Below are 22,536 nucleotides of genomic sequence, written 5' to 3'. Positions count from 1 at the left end.
CATCGACTGCTGGTGGGATTGCAAACTTTTTCCACCCCTATGGAAAGCAGTGTGGAGTGCTCTTTAAAAAATTAGAAGTGAGCCTACCATTTGACCCAGTTATAACACTCCTTTGCATACACCCAAAGAACTCGTCCTATTGCAGAGACACATGTATATCCACGTTTGTTGCTGCTCTTTTCACAATAGCTAAGAGATGGAAGCAACTTGTGTTCCCTCTATTGATGAGTGGATAATGAAAATGTGGTTCATATATACGATGGAGTTTTAGTCAGCATTAAAGAAAGATGGAATCATGAAATTTGCAGGTAAATGGATGGAACTAGAAATTGTTATGCTAAGTAACACAGACTCAGAAAAAAATTGACATATGTTCTCCCTCATATGTGAATCCTAGGATCAGTCTCTGATAAATAATTATGCAAACAGACATAACTGCAGGAACCAGGACAAGGATAAGGAAACAGTGAGGTGAAGGAAAAGAAATAACCTGAAGGAGAAGAATAGTAGGTAACAGGCCTTAATAAGGGAGATATGAATAAAAATTAGGTTAGTTTAAGGGAGGGGGTAGGGAAGGGTATATGAGGAACCTAGGGTATATGGAGAAAGAAGAAGCTCAACAGAGGTAGGATCATAGGATAAAGTTATTATTAAGGAAGAAAGGGGGAGAAGTGGGGGCACCTTAATTGGGAAAACCTTGATAGAGTGGTGAGACGATACAAGAGAGAAACAATGCCTAACTAGTCACAAAAACCAGAGGGAACCATATTCTTCCTACAATCTACTAACAAATTACACATAACAGATCAAGGAATGTATCTCTAGATAAGGTTTATTTGAGACCAACTGGTCATTACCCAACATTTTTCTGCAGGACACACAATAATTAAAAATGCCAGAATGGTGGAACTAATCTTCTTGGATGTTTAACAGATATACCCTGAGATCTATACTAATTGGGTCAGAGGGATACAAAGGACACTTTTTGCTCCCTGCCATCCTAGGTCGATTAGTTCCCAGGGACCACGAGCATCTCACAAAATGTCCTGTAATGGTGGTGGGTCATCTGACCTCTTGATCAAGGAGGCAAAGGTGACCCCACCAGATGGACTTGAACCAATGTCCAGTCTATAAAGAGGAAGGTCAACATGGAAGAATTATTTCCTCCATGCTTAAAAGAAAGGAGCCAGGGGCTCCTCCCAAGCCCATGGGACCCCTGAGGAACAGATCCTCAAACGACCTCAAGAGTGAAAACAAATCAGTTTATCTGGTCCCATGGTATGTCCTTAAACACCCAAAAGGGAAGTATAACCAAAGATTAAAGGGGCCAATATAATTTCATAAGAGCATACATATATATAACTAAAGGTTACTTGACAAACAGCAAAGCCAGACAGGTGATACCTTCAGTCGAGTTCTTGGCCAGGATAGATAAAGGCTCTTCCAGACAGTAACCCAACATACTACTGGAAACATGAACAGCAGACCCCAATTCTATTCAAAGGAATACTGACAATGGATTGCCGTTGATGAGGAACAGCTGATCTTCCTGGAAGAGGGACCTCTGGCTTACTAGATTTACCAGAAGGGCAGATAAGGGGGAATGGATGGGGGTGCTGACAACACAGTGGACAGTGGCAGGGATAGCAGAGTATGGAGGCTCTAGTGGGAGAGGAAGGCTGTCTACCTGACGAGTTTGTATTCATGCTCAGATGCCGAGGAGCTCAGAAGGTGGGTGACTGTGACCAGTGATAGTCATGTATATAGAGATTAGACATGCATGTGAAAATGTCTCAATGTCAAGAGCCCTGGAATAAATTTTCTTGATGAAACTGTGTGTTTTGACAATGAAGTCAAGATCTTTTTTAAATGTTGGAACCTCATTTAGTTTTATGTCTTATATAGTTTATAATGAGTAAAATACTATATAAGCGTAATAATTCATCTGTAAACCTAGAAATGTACAGCCAATTTTGAAAGAGATGTACCCTAGCTCAGAAAAATGTTACTGAATAGGTTAATGCTGTTGTAATGAAATGCTTCTTTTAATAAAAAAAAAATGAATAAAACATTAAAAAAATAACAAGTAGCTCAGATGCCAAGGACCTCAGAAAGTAACTGACTGTGACTAGTAATAATCTGATATAGAGATTAGAAACGCATGTGCAAACATCTTAATGTCAATTGCATTAAAAATGAAGTTTTCTGCATGAAACTCTGTATTTTAATAATGAAACAGAGATCTTGTTTAAAGGTTAAAACCTCATTTAATTTTATGTCTTATAGGTTTTATACTGAGTACAATATTGTATAACCGTAATAATTCAACTGTAAATCTAAAAATTTACAGCCAATTTTGAAAGACAGCCAATTTTGAAAGAGATGTACCCTAGCTCAGACAATGTTATTGAATATGTCAATGCTGATGTAATGAAATGCTTCTTCTAAAAAAAAAAGCAGCCAGAACATTTCTTGTTATAATTAAATAATGTTCTATTAATAAGCAAAAATTAGAAAAAAAATCCAGATGAGCTACATGATTAGCTTTTGTGGATATACAATGTGCAATTTGATACTTTTCCAGAAAAAAAAAAATGTCTTCAGAGATTAAATAGGTTTCTCAGAGCATTTCAGGGGAGGGGGAGAGCATGTAAAACTCTACTACAGTGAGGAAGACAACTCTGTTTTCTTGTTATTCCCTTCTTTTAAAAATTTTCATGATGTGTATTCATTATGTCTGGTATTGTTTCAGATGAGGACTTTCTTACAAAAATATATTCTTCAGATTGAGGGCATACCCCCTATGTTCCCCCTCTACCCTTTCATTATCAATCCTTCCCTTCTCACTAGTTCCCATATCCCTTAGATAGTTTTACTTCTGCTTTCATATTATATATACCCATGATTTAATGTGTCTGTATAAAATCTAGGTGCTCAAGTGAGTGAAAGCATATAGTATTTGTAGTTGTTCTCAATCTTTATTTGAAGACTATGAAGTAAGATAGATTTTTTTTCTCCATTTAAATCAATGAGAAAAAATCATAATTCATATAGACACTGTTTTGGGTAAAGCAGACTGTTAATTGCACAGATTTTCAATGTGGTATTGAGAATGGAAAGATGACACCACCTCAGACTACTTACCTGATTGGTTATAGTCCTTGTGTTTGAGTAAAGGTCTTATTCCAAAGCATAAAGCTGAGCCTTGACTCCCTTTACACATTTTTTTTTTTTTTGAGACAGGACCTTGCTAGACGAGTCTCTATTTTGAATGAATATTTTCCTTTTCCTTCTCCTGAAATATTAATATGCATCCTATCTATAAAGTTATTTAATACAGTGACTCCCTGAAATACATTATTTTTTACATGGGGATCTGGGGGCTAAGGAAGGCAGGTGATTTGGACATAGGGCTTTAATTCAGACAAGCCTATTTCATGCCATTGTATTAGTTAGTTACTGTTGAATAACTGTTGATGGCAAAATTCTGCTGGTATGCAGTGTCCAATGACAAGCAGTGTTTTCTGATCCCACCACAAGGGTTGGGATGACAGTTCGATGTCCAGGCATGCCTTAGCTGGGCGTGGCAGCTGGGCTCCAGGTACAGCTTGGGATTTGCCCCCAGTCTATGCTTCTTGACAGTCATTGCAAAAGACAGTAGCATGAAGGGGATGTCCAGCTAAGAAAACACACTTCTAGACATATAATCATACCATATTTCCTAATGCTCCATTGCATATAGCCCAATAGCAGTAGGAGAGGAAAACATTCACAGGGAGGTGATGATACAGAGGAAGTGACTAATGAAAATTAACATTGAGAGCAAGTAAAAGTGCTTGCCACACAGAACTGATGTGAGTTCTATCCATGAAACCCATAGTGGAAGGAGAGAACCAACTCCTGAAAACTGTCCTTTGATTTCAAAACCTGTGCTGTATCAGGGGCATGCCTTTATTTACGCACCACACATAGTAATAATATAAAAATAACATTAAAATTAGAAACAAAAATCCCTAAGATCCAATATACATTTAAAACCATTGAGTTCTGTCTTTACGTACTTTGTAAATACTGATTTTCCCTGTGGTATGTTGTCCTCAGCCAGGAGTTAACTATACTGCATGTATCATGGGGGCCTGGTACCCAGTTGACAGTTCCTTTACTTACATCTTATTGACATGTTCAGACCATGGTCTGCAGGTCTCCTGCACCCAAGGATAGGAATGAATATAGTCCAACACAAAACTGTAATTTTATTAATTAGTAAAATCATGAATTTGTTGCTGTTGTTATTCACAACTTTGTAGAAGACATCATCGTAGGGTCACAAAATCAAAAGATTGGACATGCTTGCAACAGGAAGCTTTGTAATTAAATATTTGCAAATTTCATACAATATATTTTGGTCACATTTAGACACCCTTCTTTCTTTGCACTCCTCCCCCTGTGGGACTTCATACTCTGCCATATATATAAAGGCCTATCCAGTCAAGTTTGTGTCCCAAAATGTCCTTCAGTGTGTGTCCATCCACTGGAGTCACAGCCTTAAAAAAACCAATTCTCCCTCACCCAGCAGGTATCAGTTGTCCGTTGTTCCTCACGTAAGATTGGAGCTCCTCACCCACTTCTGTTATAAAATTTTGTCTGGCTTGGAGTTAAGTGGGTCCTCTGAAAGATTTTACCATTTATTCTGGTTTGCCTTCAATTGCTGTGACAAAAGAGTCTCACCAATACCAACTTGAAGGGACTGTGAAATAGTGTTTCTATGCCTTTAAAAAAATATGCTTGATAAATTTAGCTGAACCTTGAACATGTACACCTGGAAAGCCTTGTCTCATGAGAAAGTTTATACCAGAACCCTTGCCGAGGAGTTAGCTCTGTAATGCTGCTACTCCCCTAGTTTATCAGGAGACTCTTTTATCTCTCAAGGCATATTATGGTGGTACGGATATCCTGGTCATTATATTTTACTATTTTACTAAGTTGCTATAATGTTCACTGTTCTGTAAACATTCAACTGTAGCTCTAGTGAGTATGAGTATGAAAGCAGAGTTGCCTGTGCTTTTGGCACTTGCTCATGGATGAAGAAAAGAGTAAGGAAATAAAATCTCAGGAGTCCCCTGGATTTTTTTTTTTTTTTTTTAGTTCTGTGTAATCCATTCAGGTCCCATGGCTGCGCCCCTCGCAGCCACACCAACTTGGGGAGGAAAGGGTTTATTTGACTTACATCTCCCTGGTCACAGTTCATCAGGGAGCCCAAGGCAGGAACTCAGGGCAGGAACCTGGAGGCACAGGCCATGGAGGAACGCTGCTTACTGGCTTGCTCCCCTGGCCCATGCTCAGCCTGCTGTCTTATATAATACAGAACAACCTGTCCAGGGATGATACTGCCCACAGGGGTCTGGTCCCTCCCACATCACTAAAAAAATCAAGAAAATACCCCACAGACACAGTCATAAACCAGTCCATTGTAGGAAATTCACCAGTTGAGGCTTCCTCAACCCAGGTGTGTCAAGTTGACAGCTAAAGCTATCCAGCACACCATCACTGTGAATTAATATGAGTAAATTCCCAGCTTTCAGAGAAACTATGTTTTGTTGTAGTCATTCAACTCTTCTGACTCTTCCAGTCTTTCCGTCCCATCTTCCACCATGGTCAATAAGCCTTGGTTGGCAGAGATTTAATACAGTTGTCTATTCAGGGATAAGCACTCTGCAGTTTCTTATTCTATTCACTTTGGTCAGTTGTGGCTTTCTGGGTTAATCACAATCAGTTGCATGAGGAACCTTCACTACTGAGTTGAGAGATACATTAAAATTCTTTCAACCCCCTGCTCTGCTAGGGTCCTTGAGTTATAGGTGTAAAGGTTGGATTGTAGATTTGGGGCTGGGCACCTCACAGACACTTATTTTCTCCATTTGACCAGTTGTGGAACTTTGTAATATTACCCATATGTTGCAGAAAGAAACTCTGTTGATGAGTGGTGAGAGGTACAACTGTGTGTAAATATAGAATATTTGTTTAGAACACACTAAGAAATTATTTTGGTGGAGGAATGTGACAAAAATAGTCCCCCCCCTCTAGGATCTATGACCTCTCCAGCCATGTGTATTTGACTATGTTCACAGTACCCTTCCATTGAGTGGGCCTTAAGTCCAGTTAGACGTCTGTGGATTACCCCAAGACAGACGTTCCAGTACTGAAATAGTAGTGATTATTTACTGTGTTGGTCATTGATGTGGTTCATCGAATTCACAGTTAGATGGAATAATTTATTAATTTTCTCCCTTGGCATTCTGCATAGTAACTTCTGATACTATGGGACCTAGTCTTCAAGGAGGAGTCTCTTGGACTACCCTAACCAACAACTCAAAGGGAGATTTCGACTGCCTGGCACTGTGTTTTTTGTCATATAGCCTTCAGCTATACACATGTACACACACACATGCACACACACACACACACACACACACACACACACATATATATATATATTTGTATGTGTATTTTTAGTAATGAACTAATGTACTTTCCTCTGTCATTTTAAGCCACCTAAGCATTATTCACCTCTCCTCCCTCTTTCTCTGTATAGCTCTCCATATTCTCTCCCCAGTTAAAGTATCATCCATGTCCCCTTGATAATACTTGTCTCCTACATTCGCTCTCTTCCTACTATCCCCCTTTCTTTCTATTCCCCCCTTTATTTCTCCATCCTTTTCTTTACCCCCATGGTTCCCTTCCAAATTCCTGTTTCCTGAATTTACATCAGGATACGTACTGAAGCTATGTCAGGATATGTACTCACATCTAAGGATTTGGAGCTAGGATTCACGAATGATAGAGAATATACATTGCTTGTTTTTCTGAGTCTGAGTTCCTTCACTTAATATAATACTTTCTAGTTTCATCTGTTTACCTGAAAATTTCTTGATTTCATTTTACTTTGCTGCTGAGGACAACTCCACTGTGTAAATATACATGATCATTATCCATTCATTTGAAGAACAATTAGGTGTTTTTTTCTATTTCTCACCTACTGTTAAAAGATCAGCAACAAACATCAATAGGCAAGTACGTCTGTAGTAAGACATTGAGTTCTTTGGCTATATGGGTATATATCAAGGAGTGATTTAGCCAGATCATATGGTGGATTTATTTTCAGTTTTGTTAAGTATTTTCCCCACTGATTTCCACAGTGGTTATACTATGTTACAATCCCACCAGCAGTGAATGAGGGTTTCGCTTTCCCCACATCCTTGCTTGCATTTGGTGTGATTTGTTCTTTTGATCTTAGCTGTTCTGGTGGGGTAAGATGAACTCTTAAAGTTGTTTTGATTTGCATTTCCATAATGACTAAGCATGTTGAACACTTTTTACAGTTGAACACTTGTTACAGTATTACTTAGCTATATTTATTTCTCCTTTTGAGAACTCTCTTTTCAAATCTGTAGCCCATTTTTTAATTGGGTCATTTGTTTTCTTGAATGTATGTTTTTTGAGTTCTTTGTATATTCTGAATATTAATACTTGGTCAAGTATGTAACTAGTTAAAGATTTTTTCCCACTCTGTAGGCTTCCTCTTCACTCCATTGGCTGTTTTCTTTGCTGTATAGAAGCATAGTTTAATGAGGTCCCATTTGTGAGTTGTTGACTGAAGTCCATTTCAAAAAGTCCTTTTCTGTACCTATATATGCACTGGCAATATTTTCTTCTAACACTTTCAGCATTTCAGAGTTCACATTGAGGTCTTTGATCCATTTAGAGTTGACTTTTGTGCAGGGTGATAAATATGGGCCTAATTTCATTCTTCTACTTGTGGAAATCTAGTTTTCTGATTCAGTGAAGATGCTGTCTTTCCTCCAGTGCGTATTCTTGGCACCTTTATCAAATATCAGGTGACTGATATTGCAATCATTCATGTTTGGATCATCTATTTTGCCCTACTGATCTACATGTCTGTTTTGTGACAATACCATACTGTTTTTATGACTATAGCTCTGTAGTATAAATTGAAATCTGTACAAGCATTTCTCTTTGTGCTCAATATTGCTTTGACTGTTTGGGGTCTTTTGTGATTCCATATGAATTTCAGGATGATTCTTTTTCTTTTTCTGTGAAGAATGTTTTGGATATTTTGATTGGGATTGCATGGAATCTGTAAATTGTTTTTGGTAGGATAGTCATTTTCATAAAATTAATTCTATCAACGAGCACAGAAGGTCTTTTTATCTCCTTGTGTCTTCCTCAATCTCTTTCTTCAATGATTTAATATTTGTATGGTAGAGCTCTTTGGTTAAGTTTATTCCTTATATTTTTCTATTTTTAATTATTTTTAATATTTAAAAAAATTTAAAATATTTTCATTTAATATTTGGGTATTCAAATAATACCTCCAAGTCATATTGAGACTCCTTCTTCCTTATTTGCATGCCCTCATAGCCTGCTCACAACACTTCATGTTTTTTGTCATATAAGTTAAGGCCTATTGAGTCAAGTTTGTGTACCCAGATGTCCCTTGGTGTGAATTCACCCACTGGAGCCTATTCAGCCTGTCTAGTGTCACTCCCTTAATGAAGATCAACTCTTCCTCACACAGCAGTGTTCAGCTGCCAACAGTTCCTCACCAAAGTTGTGACCTCCTGCCCATTTTCTATGCTGGATTTGTCTGAGTTTGCATGTGTCTTGTCCATGCAGTCACCATTGTTATAAGTTCATATTATCAAGGTTCCAGAAGCGTATGACTCTTTCCTTTTGGTCATGCACCTCCTCCTCGGGTTCTTATAATCTTTCCATCCCTCTTCCACAACGGCCCCTGAGCCCGGGGTGAATAAAATTTAATATAAGAGTTCTTTTCAGGGACCCACACTCTGCAGTTTCTTATTCTCTACACATTTGCCATTTGTGGCCTTTTATGTTGCATGAGAAAGCTTCAGTAATGAGAGTTGAGAGATGTAGTAGTAGTATCTCTAGTCCTTGTCCCACTCTGTTCCATGAGCCTTAGGTATAGATGTATCTCTTAGGTTTGGGCATCTCACAGACACATTCTTTGTGTGTGATCAGTTGTGTAACTCTGTAACAGTCTCTGTCTGTTGCAAAAGCTGTTTGGTGAGTGATGACTGGCACACTTTTCTCTAAATTTAAGGATATATATTTAGCATATAGTAAGAAATTACTTTCGTCTAGGGATATAACAGCCTTAGGGTTTTCTCTAAGATCTATGAGCTCTCCATCCATGTGTATTTGACTATGTTTACAGTGCTACACATGAGTGGGCTTTAAGTCCAATTAGGTACCTGTTGATTACTCCCAAGATAAAAGTGCCACTATTGCCCTCCTGTAGTTTTTTGTGCTGGTCACTGTTGTAGTTATTAGGCTTTGAAGCTGGGGTTGAACCACTGATTGATGTTCTTCCTTATCAGCTTGCAGAGTGTCCACCAAAAGCAGGAGAGCTAGTTTTCAGGAAGAAGGCTTCCAGATTAGTTCCAACTCCATTGTTTCAAGTCCTGTGTCTGAACTATGTCGCATCTTCAGCAGTGGGGTCTTACCTTTCAGTTCTGGAAGGTAACCAAGGCTGTGGCAATAGCCTGTGTCATTTTGGAAACCTCTTGGACTACCTTAACCAACAACTCAAAGGGAGGTTTCTCCTGTCTGGCACTGTGTTTCTTGTTATATAGCCCTCAGATATATACATGTACTCATATACAGATATTTTGTTTATTTTCAGTAGACTTTTGAACTAATACATTTCCCTCTGCTTTTTTTTACAACACCTAAGCAGCATTTCTCTGTCTCCTCTCTCTCTCCCTCTCTCTCTGTCTACCTCTCTTTCTTTCTCCCTCCCCAGTTTATGTACCCCCATTTTCCCCTTGATAATACTTGTCTCTTATGACTCCCCATCTCTTGAGCTCCTTCATCCCCTTTACCCCATGATTCCTTGTGTACCATTCTCTCTTCTCTGTTAAATCCCTAGTTTCCTGCTTTCATTCTTGGTAACACCTGTCTCCTCTGTTCCTCTCTCTCAGTCTCCTTCTGTCCCTTTACCTCCATGGGTTCTCTCCATTTCCTTGGCTCCTGCAGGTACATCAGGATAGACACTCACATAAAAAGATTTGGTGCTAAGAGCCACAAATGAGGGAGAACATACATTGTTTATTTTTCTGAGTCTATTACTTCACTTAGTATAACAGTTTCTATTTCAATCCATTTACCTGCTAATTTCATGATTTTGTATTTCTTTGCCTCCAGTTATAATTCCATTTTGTAAATGTACCACCTTTTCAATTAGCCGACGCCACCAGCTTGGGACAAAATGTCCAAATATTTGAAGTCTATGGGGGCATTCTCATTCAAACCACCCCAAAAGTCTTTAAAATTTATTTTTTATCTTGCCACTTTGCTGAAAGTGTTGATCATTTCCAGCAGTTTTCTAGTGGAATTTTTGGGATCTCTGAAAAGTGTAATATCATATCATCTCTTAAAAATCTAATATATCAAATCATATTCAAATGGGGATAGTTTGACTTCTTTTTTAATTAGCACCTCTTTTATCTCTTCTTTTTTATTGCTCTAGCTAGAATTTTAAGCACTGTATTGAAAAGGAATGGGGATAGTGGACACCCGTGTCTCATTCCTGAATTTAATGGTAGTACTTCAAGTTTTTCTTCAATTATAATGATGTCTGTGTGTTTGTTCTGTATAGCCTTAATTATGCTGAGGTCTGTTCTATCCAGTTCAATTCCCTCTAGGACTTTTATCATGAATGCTTGCTGTAATTTGTCAATGGTTCTTTCTGTATCTATAGAGATGATCATGTGATTTTTGTCTTATCATTTATATAATTTCTTACATTTATTAACTTATGTCTTTTGAACCATCCCTGTATCTCTGTAATAAAATGAACTTTATCATGGTGGATGATCTTTTTGATATGCATGTATGAGATTTGCTGGTATTCTTGTCAAGAATTTTGGCATCTATATTCATTTAGGAATATGAGTCTATAGTTTTCTTTTTTGTTGTATCTTTATGTAGTTTTGATATTAGAGTAATACTGGCTTCATAGAAGTTTGAGAGTACAGTCTCTGTTTTTTTGGTCATAAAATAAAAATAAATAAAATATAAAAATAAAGTAATAAAGTGTATTTGAAATAGCAGGACAGACACATACCTTCTAGGAAGAGCAGATTGTCAGGATTGCACCACCCTGTGCTAAATAAACTTTTTATCTTTACTAGGCTCTACTGCCTGCTAGGTAGACCTCAGAGGTTAGCCAACAGCCATCTCAAATACCAACATTATGGATGTGAAGGCAGGGATTTCATAGCCTACCTCTGCTACTATTTGCAAATGTGGACACAAAGCAAGTTGTACAAAAATTATGGGTACAGATGGATTTCCTAGTCATTAGTTATAACTTTATAATAAACAGTAGGAGTATATATATTCTAAAGAGACACTTGTGCCCCTTCCTTTGGTTATCAGACCACAGTGCATCCAAAGCAACTGGAATTAGCCCAGGAATCTCATGCTGGGTAAAGGAATAAGCTGAAGACTGTGGTACAAGTGAGTGGAGGACCTTGCCTTCTGAAAGACATTTCACACAGTGCTGACAAGTTGTCAGAAGAACTTGCAAGAGATATTGGAGCCCAGAAAATTATTGGTGGGCAGGTCCACACCTTGACCAGAATGCTTAACTATGCATACCTCTTGCCCTCTATTTAAATGTGTCATGGTGTTCACTGACCTTTTTTTTTTTTTTTCTTTTTGTCAATGTACCTACATTGACTCAGTCTCCTTTTTTTTTGTTTTCGCCATCACACATTTATTTAATTGGCTCCTTAAGAAAGGTAATGGAGCCTAGCTTGTTAAAATGACCAGGACCCAGGCTTTCACTCTAACAGCTCTTGTAAGGACAGCATACTTAAGAAAAATAGCATTTGGGTTTCTGTGACTACGTAATCCTTTCCCTACAGCAAATTTATACCAAATAAACTTTCTTCACCTTTTGTGACTAAATATCAACTTCGTGGCAAAAAATAATATGTATTCCCAAGGGAATACAATGAATTATTTGACAAGAAACTCTTCTTCTTTTACGTTTTGAATCATAGCATCCCTGTGACCTTTCAGATGTATGGCTGTGACTAACTTGGCTTCTTGGCTCATAGAAAGCTTGAAGTTTTGCTCAGGAGTACAGCCCATATCTGACTGAAATATGCCAGATCAGTGTCTCTGTTGTGCCAACATTTTTGGTTTTCACCTCAGCATTGTTTGTGTGTTATTTTAAAAAGTTATATATTGGGACAACATAGAAGACTTGGCATACCTTCCTTTATTTGCCCTTTTTATATAAATTAGCATGCCCATCCCAACGGAAATTCTCTATGTACTGTATGTATGTGGGCATATGTGAAGGGAAAAGCCTGACAAATGACTGAATGAACTGACCATCCCCCCACCAAGCCTTCCCACTCCAGGAGGGAAATACATCTATTTCAGAGCACAGCCTACTTTCTGGAATACTGGGCATGGCCTACCTTCATGAATTCTGTTAAGGCATGCCAGCTTTCTGGGATTCTCTGGGCCTACCTTTAAATCCCAGACCTCCCCCAACTCCAAAGCAGAATTTCTATTTCTGTAGGAAGGTTGCTTGCTGAAGTCAGATTCAACTCCTACTTCTTTACCCTCACGTTACTGACTTTTACTGCCTTGTGCCCATGTGCAGGTACCCAAGTGTGCAGGTGTATGTACAAATAAATATGGAAGCTAGGGGAAAACTCTGGGTGGCATTCATTCTTCTGGATGCTACCCACCTTGTTTGTGTTTTGAGGCAAGATCTCTCACCTTTACTTGGCACTGACCAATATAGCTAGACTGGCTAACCAGTTAGCCCCAGGGATCCATGTGCGTCCACCTCCACAGCTCTGAGATTTGCAGGCTCACATCATCATGCCCTGCGTTGTAGGTAGTTGCTAGTGATTGAATTCAGGTTCTCCTGCTTGTCATGCTTGTTATTCTTAGTAATTTAAGCATCACACTAAAATTACTTCAATACCAGGTATCTGTCTTTCTCACCGAGCTGTCCTATGTTGTTCAATGTCTTAGGCTAGTTCTCCACATGCAATACTGTGTTCTAAATGCTGAACCAGGATCACTTAGGTAGATAGGTGTTGTAACAGGCCTGGCAGAAATTAAGATATTCCAAAGAAGCACTTGTGTCTCTCAATCAAACTATCAAACTGTTGACAATAGATCCCAAAGAAATGAAAATTTTCCACAGTAACCTCATGCTGGGGAAAGGAAAAGGTACCACCAGCCAGAGTCCTGGAAAAAGAGTTCACAGTTCTAACTTTAAAAATGTGGTGTTACACTAAGACCACAATATCTTTTTTTAAAAAAATATTCTACTTATTACTTTTCTTTTATGTGTGTGCGTGTATTGCCTGTATATGTCTAAGTGCACCCGTGTCCTGCAATATCTGTGGAGGTCAGAAGAGGGTGTCGGATCCCCTGGAAATGGAGTTATGGACAAGTGTTATCTGCCATGTGCGTGCTGGGAATTGAACCCAGGTCCTCTGCAGGAGCAGTCTTAACCTCTGATCCATCTCTTCAGCCCCAAGGCCACAATATCTTAAGTAGTCTTTGCTCTCTCTTTTACAGATACAAACCGGCACCCTACAGAGACATTTTCTGGGTGCCCCTAGCTAAAAGACTTCCCAGTGCCGGAGTCTTTCACCTGGGAAGTGAATTTAAATCAAATCCATAAAGTCCAGCTCTCTACCCTCTTCCCTGTCTGCCTGGAAATCAGAGAGCCTGGCTGCAGGCTTTTGCTGTGAAACTACCCCCATCCTCAAAAAGCTATAGGGAAAGGTACCTTCCTCTGCCACAACGTGTCTGATTTTCTGTCTCTAGAGACCCCACCATGCTGTTTGTCTCTGGTAATGGTGCCTGAATTCTCTTGCCTCCTGCCATGCTCTTGCCTCTTTGCCTGTCCATGACATTAATAACTCCTCTAATAAACTCCTTATCCACCAACCATGGGTCTTAAATGTCTTATTTAGTAAAAGGATAAAACAAATCTTGTTCAAAAAGTTTTTGTAAATATTGTTAAGAGCAGATCAATATTTTTTTAGGAAGAAACTTGTTATAACTAGAGCTAACATCATTTATATCTAAGAACAAATGAAGTTTGACCTCCAGACAATGATGGGTGGGTTAACGGACCACACCTTGAACAGGCTAGATATGCTTAGATGTGTATATTTATAGCTTTCCACTTAAACATTAGCATCACTTCAGGATCCCAAAGATGAACTTGAGGCACCACTTTGTCCCTCTTCCCTGTGTAGCCACGTTGAATAAATCTTTTTTTCTGCTTTTTACTGTGAATTTGGTATGTCTTCCAGAATAGATGGCTGAACTTGGCGTCTTAGGGTACACATTGTAACCCAAAGTTTGGTAACAATATCAGTGCAGAAAAAGGTATTAAAATGTTTGCAGGAAGCTTCTGGCATCGTTATACTTCCACAGCAGGAGAAGCTGTGTGCCTGGCAGTAGATTTCCATGCTTGTTAGCAATGCCTGTAGCAGTTGCTGGTGTGAATGGGGAAATGTGTAAAGTGTTTGTAGAGTTTTTGGAGGACCAGCAGCATACAAGTGCCAACAATTGTTGTGGTAAAGGAACTCAAATCTAAATCAGTCTATGTATTTGGATCACTGTGCTCAGTTTATTTAGAACATGGCATTTGGAGAGAGTTAAAATGCCAGCACACAGTGTCTTTACATCTTCTTATTTTCTGAAGTAAATTGGTTGGGTCTTTTTGCACAAAGGTTTACTGTGGGAAGGATGCTGCTAAAGAAGCACTTTGCCACCAGAGTCTATTGTGATTGACCTTCTTTGTGCTGTTGAGTAGAAATAATCATCTGTATTGATTTGTAAGGGATGGAATTGTATAGCGACATTGATTGAAAACAAGAGAGCAGCCATCAGCAGTTTGATTTATGTGGTGTTAAGGCAAGAAATTCATATTCAGTGTCCAAATCTAAGGTTATTTGCCCAGTGTTTAGATACCGGAATATAATCAGCAACCCATTTTGGATTAGAAGGCCGTATTTGTGTGGATGTGTGGAAGACTATAGAAGCATTTACCTTTGTGTTAGTTGTTCTTGGCTAGGAGAAGACTGATTTAGAAGGAGAGAAATAATATTATCAGACACTCATTCTATGGGGTAAGTTTGTAATGCGCTGAGTCTGTAAATAGTTGAAAGCTAATTTTCAGCCATGAGTACCAAATTTACAAGATACCTGTCTTCTTTAAGAGAAGGAAAACTATTGCCCCAAGGAGTGTGATGTCCTCAGGGTTCAGTTATGAATGAAGTGAAGTGGCCCCGAGTTTGGTGAACTTAAGGAATTTACTTTGATTCACAGTTAGTCCTTTGAGTCCTACTCTATGTAATATACCTCCCATTAGTCCTCCCAACAGCATTCATAACACTGGCTTAACATTTGTCACTCTAAGACATAATCGCTTTCTGACTTGGCTATCTCAAGTTTCAAACCTTAAAATGATGAGGTTAAGATTCAAGTCTTTGTCTTCAGAGAGTAGATGTGCTAAGGACAGAGTGAATATACTATCTCCAAGGCAACTGGGTCATGAAAGATTTCAGATACAGGTTCAAGGGGATACTGAGATGGAATGTGTGAGGGTTAGTAGTTTGTTAGAAGAGTTATTAGCACCATCAGACAGACAACAGCAGCATGAAGGGTGTATACTGAGGAGAGTTCAAGTTCCAGCACCAGAGACATCATGGCAAGGTCTTTGAAGAGAGGAATCAGGGCCCATAATGTGAGCATGTGGCTATTTTTCTGCAGCTTGCTGAGGATGGTTGCTTTCACAGTAGGAAACTGCAGCCAGGCAGGAGGCAGGGAAGGGGAATGGGACACAGGATATGTGGTCACTGATGTCCTTTTTGACGTAAACTCACTTCTGCAATGTTATGGTTAGTCTTGGATGTCAGTTTAGCACACTTGAGAAGAGAGAACTGAAGAATTACTTCCATCACATTGGCCATGGGGATGTGTGGGCAGCACTGTTTGATGGTTAGTTGGTGTGGGGTGGCCCAACACACTGTGGTTAGTACCCTCCCTAGGCCAGTGGGCCTGGGTTGTATGAAGAAAGACAGTTAAACATAATCTGGGAAGCAAGTCAATAAGCAGTACCCTACGCTTTCTCTTTAAAGGTCTTATCTTGAATTTGTCTTGACTTCCCCTTGATGAAGGACCCTAGCATGTAAGATGAAATATACCCCTTCCTCAAGTTGCATTTGGTTATGGTGTTTATTTATAGCAGCCTAGAACACTAGGTGAGAAATCCAGGTACCTGGAAGCATGTGACCTCAAGATTCAGAATGTGCCATCAGTAATGTAACTGTTAGTATCCATGAGAAGGGAAGGACTACTGTAGATATTATGGCCTGAGGAGGAGTCTGGTCTGGATTCTAATAGTACATTCTTCCAAGACCCATCTTTGTGTCCTAATATAAACAGGCATGCTGGGAGTTTTCCAAAAAGTCTCAGATTTCAGCATTCTACCTCACACAGTCCTGGTTCTGGATTTTGTCATCTCTGGCTGTCCAGGTTGTACAAAACAGACAATCCTCAAGTATGCTCGAGGATTTGATAATGTACTCCTTTTGAATGCCACAGTCAGTGTATTTCCTCAAATGCTTGTTCTGATAGATGTCATGTGTTCTAACAGGGAGCATGACTTCGGCAACTTCACCTATTATTTTAAAATGGGACCCCAAAAGTTTGGAAATCAGAACACTAACAGTGGAAAGACTGTTGGAGCCGCTCGTTACACAGGTAAGTGGCACCTTAAAAAACTTGTTGCATGTGTGCAAATTCATGGTAATTACCATGATCCTCCAGAGAATTTATAAATCCTTTAAAGGATTTATATGTCATGCCATCATGCTGATTACTAAGTATATATTATTTCTTCAAATGTGGACTATCTCATTGCCCTATATGATTTGAAGTGGCTTTTAGGAACTATTCATATGATTTTAAAAATTAACTTGATGAGATAATTAAAAAGAGGGGCCTTGGTGAAGGGAGTTCTCATTTACAGCAATAGATTCAAAATCTAAATAAACCATCCCTCACTTTCAGAAGCAAATACACAGTTAGGAAAAACTGTTGACAGCTCAAGCACAGTATGTATTTATTGAATTACTTTCATCTCAGTTTACTGGTAAAATTCATCCTGCTGGAATAATATTCCATTTCATACTGTCACAGTTCTGCAAGATGACTGTCAAAAGCACAACATGTCATCAGGATTTTAAGCTTTGATAGTTAATTTTCAGTGTCTCATGAATCATGTTCTTTGTGATCTGAACCCCAAAGTTCCTGGAATATGAAAAATGTGAACTTTTTATGGTATATTTGAGAGACTCCTTATGCCACATGAAGCTAGAGACTTTTTATTGGTTTGCTCTGGGTGCTGTAACACATTGTCATCAACTAAATAGCTTGAAGCAACATAAATTTATTGTTTGATGGTTTTAGAGGTCAGAAATTCTAAAGTCAAGGTACTGCCAGGGTTGTATTCTTGGGAGGCTTGAGCAGAAAACCATGTCCTTGCTTTTTCTAGCTTCTAGAAGACACTCATTTTCTGTGCCTTTCTCTATATTTGAAGCCATCACTATGCTGCTGTAAATTTCTCCCTCTTAACCCACTTCGTTTCTCACATACTCTCTTGAATTGAACACTTGTCTACCTCTTATGCAGTTTTGCTGACCCTAACCACATATGCCAGGAAAATCACTCCCTCTGCTGATTCTTAACCTAATCATATCTGAAAAGTCCCTTTTGGCATTTAAGGTAAGGCACAGGTTCCATGGATAGAAAGTAGATTTTTGGGGTGGCTTATCATCAGCCTGCCACAGTATGCCTCTGGACCCCAATCATCCTGATCCTTCCCTTGTGAAAAACATATTAATCTTGATTAGAGGTCCCTAAAAGTCTCAACACGTTATAGCATCAATTTAAGTTCAAAATTCATCAGTTTAAAATGCTCAAATCTCAGGTAAAGTTATTTAGGGACGTGTCAAAGTTCATGTTCTCCTGTTTGCCCATGAAAGCACCAAGCAGGGTATATGCTTTTGAAAAGAAATACTAAGACAGACAAAAAAAAAAAAATCACAAATATGGAAAATCCAATTCCAGAAACAAGGAAGTATGAGATGAAAATTTGCCAGTCTCAGGTGTAGAGGTTCCCTTGGGCAGGCTCCACTAGATTTGAAGGCTTGTGAGCTGCTCTCTGGGGTTTGAGAATCTGTCCTTTGAATTATGTCTTACTTATTGAGCATTGAGCCTATCACAGTGACTGTATTTCCTGTATATGGATTTCAGGTGTGTGTTCATCACCTTCAATGCCACAATTCCTCTATTCAACCATTTAGCCTATCAACCATTTCAAGAACCTCATGAATTCCCATGTGTACCTGCGCTTTGTTCTGTTAGAGAAGCATCTCCTCCACAAGTCTTTAAAAATTTCCCATGTCCAATCACTGCCTGTGGAAATAGCTGAGAGAACTCCATACCACATACCTGGGCTCTTCACAGGATGTCCCTGACAAGAGACCATCCAGTCATACAATGGGCTATCTCTCATGCTAACTATAAAAATAAATAGCAGCATGGTTGTTGGTATGGGAAAGGTAATGATACATAATTACCCTTCAGAAATGAGCTTTCTTAGGAGAAATGGCCTTGAATGGGGGCAGCCTTACAAAGAAACCCTAGGACTGGAGAGATGGCTCCGTGATTAAGAAAGTCTACTGACCTTGCAGAGGAACTGACTTCAGTTCCAAGTACCCATGTCAGGTATCTCACAACTACCAGTAACTCCAGTTCCAGATAGCCAACCCCCTCTTTTGACCTCCAAAGGCACTGCACTTAAGTTCACAAACCCATACACTGTTAGACATGTATAAACATAATTAAACATAAAATAAAAAAGAAATAAACAGTAATATATTTAAAACAAATAAGAGGCCCTTAAAAAGAAATAGAAACTCCCTTTAAAAATCTGCAAATGATGGGCCTGGAGAGATGACTCGGAGCATTGGCTGAGTTAAGAGCATTGGCTGTTCTTGAAGAAAACCCAGGTTTGAATCCCAGCACTCACATGGTAGCTAACAACCATCCAACCATCCGTAACTCCAGTTCCAGGGATTGAACCACCCTCTTCTGTTCTCTGCAGGTACTGTATAACACAGGCATGCTTATACACATGCAGGCATAAAACTCATACGTATAAAATAAAAATAAAAAGTAAAAAAAAATTGTGGTAAATGCGTGTATTATTTTTATTTTGCTATTTTATTATTTCTTTTTATTTATGTTATTTGTGTTTGTGTGTGTATCTACACACATGCATACATGTGGGTGCCTGTGGAAGCCAGAGAAGAGTGTTAAATACCCTGTGCCTCAGTTACATAGGCAGTTGTGAGCTCCCTGTTAGGGGTGCTGGGAAGCGAACTTGGGTTCTGTGCAAGAAAAACAAGCACTTTTTTTTTTTTTTTTTGGTCTTTTTGCAACAGCGTCTCCCTGTAGCCCCAGCTGGCTTGGAACTCAGTATGTATACCAGGCTGGCCTTGAACTCACAGAGATCTGCCTTCTTCATTATTTTTTAAATGATAAAAAAAAAATGATAAAAGTGTAAACTAAGAACTCCCTTTAAAAATTAGAGGAAAAATAATATTGAAAGATGCTAAGAAAACAATTCAGTGGCAACGAAAACAAAAAATACTAGAATAAAATACTAAAAGTAAAATAGGCATAAATGAATTCAAAATTTGATTCTTTTTTAAAATTTATTTTTATTTAATGTATAAGAGTGTCTTGCTTGCATGTAGGTAGGTGCACCCATGTCATGCACTGCCTGCGGAGGTCAGAAGAGGGCCTTGGATTCCCCGGAACTGGAGTTATGGACCGTTTTAGCTGCTGTGTGGGTGCTGGGAATCGAACCTGGGTCATCTGCCAGAGCAGTCAGTGCTCTTAACCACTAAGCCATCTCTCAAGCCCCCAAATTTGATTCTTTTCTAGTGTGGCCAAGAAATCTCCCTACGAGACAAATTACATATAGTTGGCTGGGAAGAGTAGCTGGATACTCTGGTGAGGGTCCAATAACCCTGCTTGCCCCACCGTTAATGAAGGAGCACAACCATCAACAAGCCCAATTGGGATGATATTTAGCAATCAGGCACTGCTGAAGTCATCATGATGGCAGTTATTTCATTCAGAAGAGACTGCTGTACAGTATCATCTTATTAAAAGGACATGGAATTTAAAAGGATTTGGTGCTAGGGAGAACATAAGTCTTTTATTTTTCTGAGTCTGTGTTACTTCACTTAGTATAACAGTTTCTAGATCCATCCAGTTACCTGCAAATTTCATTATTTCATCTTTCTTTACTGCTGAATAGAATTCCATTGTGTAAATATACCACATTTTTATTAGATAGACCCATGAAGGAGTACCACAATTGCCTCACCCTGGGTCCCTGTTCATCATGGAAGAAGCCAGAGTGGTCTTTGTCCAGATTCCCTATCTGCAAGTTGGGTAACCTCTTCAGAGGATGGTGTGATAAGAATAGGAGGTAGGAATAGGCTAAGCAGTTAGTGGAAAAAGACCCCAAAGAAAAGTAGTTTCTTGGATAAAAGTTAAAATGATGTCCTTGGGCTTCTTAGCAACATACTCCATTCCAAAGGCCAAAAATGTCAAAAGTATTTGGGAGCTCTTATCTAATCCTTAAAAGATTATAGGGTTACCTTTTCAGAGGGGGGGAATATTAGAGTGGCAGAAAGAAGGAAGAGTACATGAAGTTGTCAGAAAAAAAGTGATGGGGAGATACGGGAGGAGCTGGAGGGGAGGGAGTGGGCATGGATTTGATCAAAACATCTTATATGCCTGTATGAAATTCTCAATAAATTATTTAAAAAAATAATAAAATAAAATGTGAACAAATTTCCAAAAAAAAAAAAGAAGTAAAGAAGATTAAGAGTAAGAAAGAGAAAATAAAGGCAGAAGGAGAGAAATGAGAAGAAACCCAGTAGAGCACCACCTGTTACATCCCACTGATGAAACACGACACCTTAAAGGGGGGTATGTGTTCTTAAAAGACTTTACAGGCACCCATGAAAAGATAGAACACTGGAATAAGCCATATAAACATTGGAAATCTGTTTAAACTTCTGCTGCTACAAAAAAATTACCAGAACAGATAAATGTGTAAATGAATATTATTAGACATTTAAAAGGCTGATTATTCTGTTATTTAAACTTGTTGTGACATAAAAGAATATGAACAATTCCTTAATCATTTGTTGGCAAAGTAATAACTTAAATATTAAACATATAAGACCTTTTAGACTTTTCTTAAAATAAAAAAAATGATAACTCTGTGCCATTTCTAAATTTATTTAAAAAATATTACTCTCTTCCAGAAGTACTTCAAAATATCTACATACTTATAAAATTAGATTTGTGAGAGAATACATTATTATATATTCTGTATCTATGTTTATTCTATTATCCAGTAACAATTGAAATACCTCAATTTATCAATAGATTATGCTATTAGATATTTAAAAGATACTTGAAATAATTTTGTGATCAATTTTTGAAAAGAACTTTATCATGTAAGTTTTGAAATGGAACAGGTAAACCCTATTTGTGGTATGCTTCAATGTCATTAAAATTAGTTTGGGAATGGTACTGTATACAAGATTAATACAAGATTAATTTATAAAATGCATACTTTTATTACACTATGTATTTTATTGAATTTTGTGCATTTCATATAATACATCTTAATCATATTTAGACACCCTTCCTTATTCACAACCCCCATAACCCCCCATGTGATTTCATGCATTGTATCATAAATGTTAAGGCCTATCAAGTCACGTTTTTGTTGTCAGATGTTCCTCTGTGTGAATTTATCCACTGGTAAGTATAGCATCAGTCCCTTAAAGAAGACCAACTCTCCCTCACCCAATAGTCCCTCAGCTAACATTGGGCTCCTTAGTCATTTCTCTAGTTTTGTGTTAGTGATTGGGTCTTGTGCATGTGGTCGCCAGTGCTCTAAGTTCATATGAGCAAGTTCTAAGCTGCCTGAAGAACTCTCTTTCCTTGTGGTCATCTACAACCCCTGGCTCTTAGAGTCTTTTTGCCCTCTCTTCCCCAAAGGTCCTTGAGCCCTGGATGGCAGAGGTTTAATATAGGTGTCCTATCCAGGGACACATGCTCTGTAGACAAAATCCATAAATTTTAATGTGTTATTAAAAGAAGCTAGATGTCCAACAAGACAATATTCTCTTCTTTGTGGACTATAAAGGTGACTATAAAGGCCTTAAGAGCACTGACTGCTCTTGCAGAAGACCTGGGTTCAGTTCCCAGCACTCACATGGCAGCTAACAACCATCTGTAACTCCATTTCCAGCAAAATTGACACTACCTTCTGAC

General features: G+C 38.6%; 1 protein-coding gene across 2 annotated transcripts in view; it reads left to right on the top strand.

Annotated features, from left to right (window-relative positions):
- The window catches only part of Ctnna2 (catenin alpha 2), a 1,380,618-nt gene that overhangs the window by 187,391 nt on the left and 1,170,691 nt on the right, over positions 1-22,536 (top strand). For both annotated transcript variants that reach the window (XM_008852324.1, XM_008852323.1), the window contains exon 2: positions 16,757-16,863. In XM_008852324.1, coding sequence (XP_008850546.1) covers positions 16,762-16,863 — 102 coding nt within the window. In that variant the 5' untranslated portion in view covers positions 16,757-16,761. The remainder of the gene's footprint in view (positions 1-16,756; positions 16,864-22,536) is intronic.

This window comes from Nannospalax galili, unplaced genomic scaffold (assembly GCF_000622305.1).
Source record: "Nannospalax galili isolate Female #2095 unplaced genomic scaffold, S.galili_v1.0 scaffold726, whole genome shotgun sequence".
Taxonomy (NCBI): Eukaryota; Metazoa; Chordata; class Mammalia; order Rodentia; family Spalacidae; genus Nannospalax; species Nannospalax galili.
The sequence above is the reverse complement of the archived record's forward strand: the minus strand, read 5'-3'. Positions and strand labels throughout refer to the sequence as shown.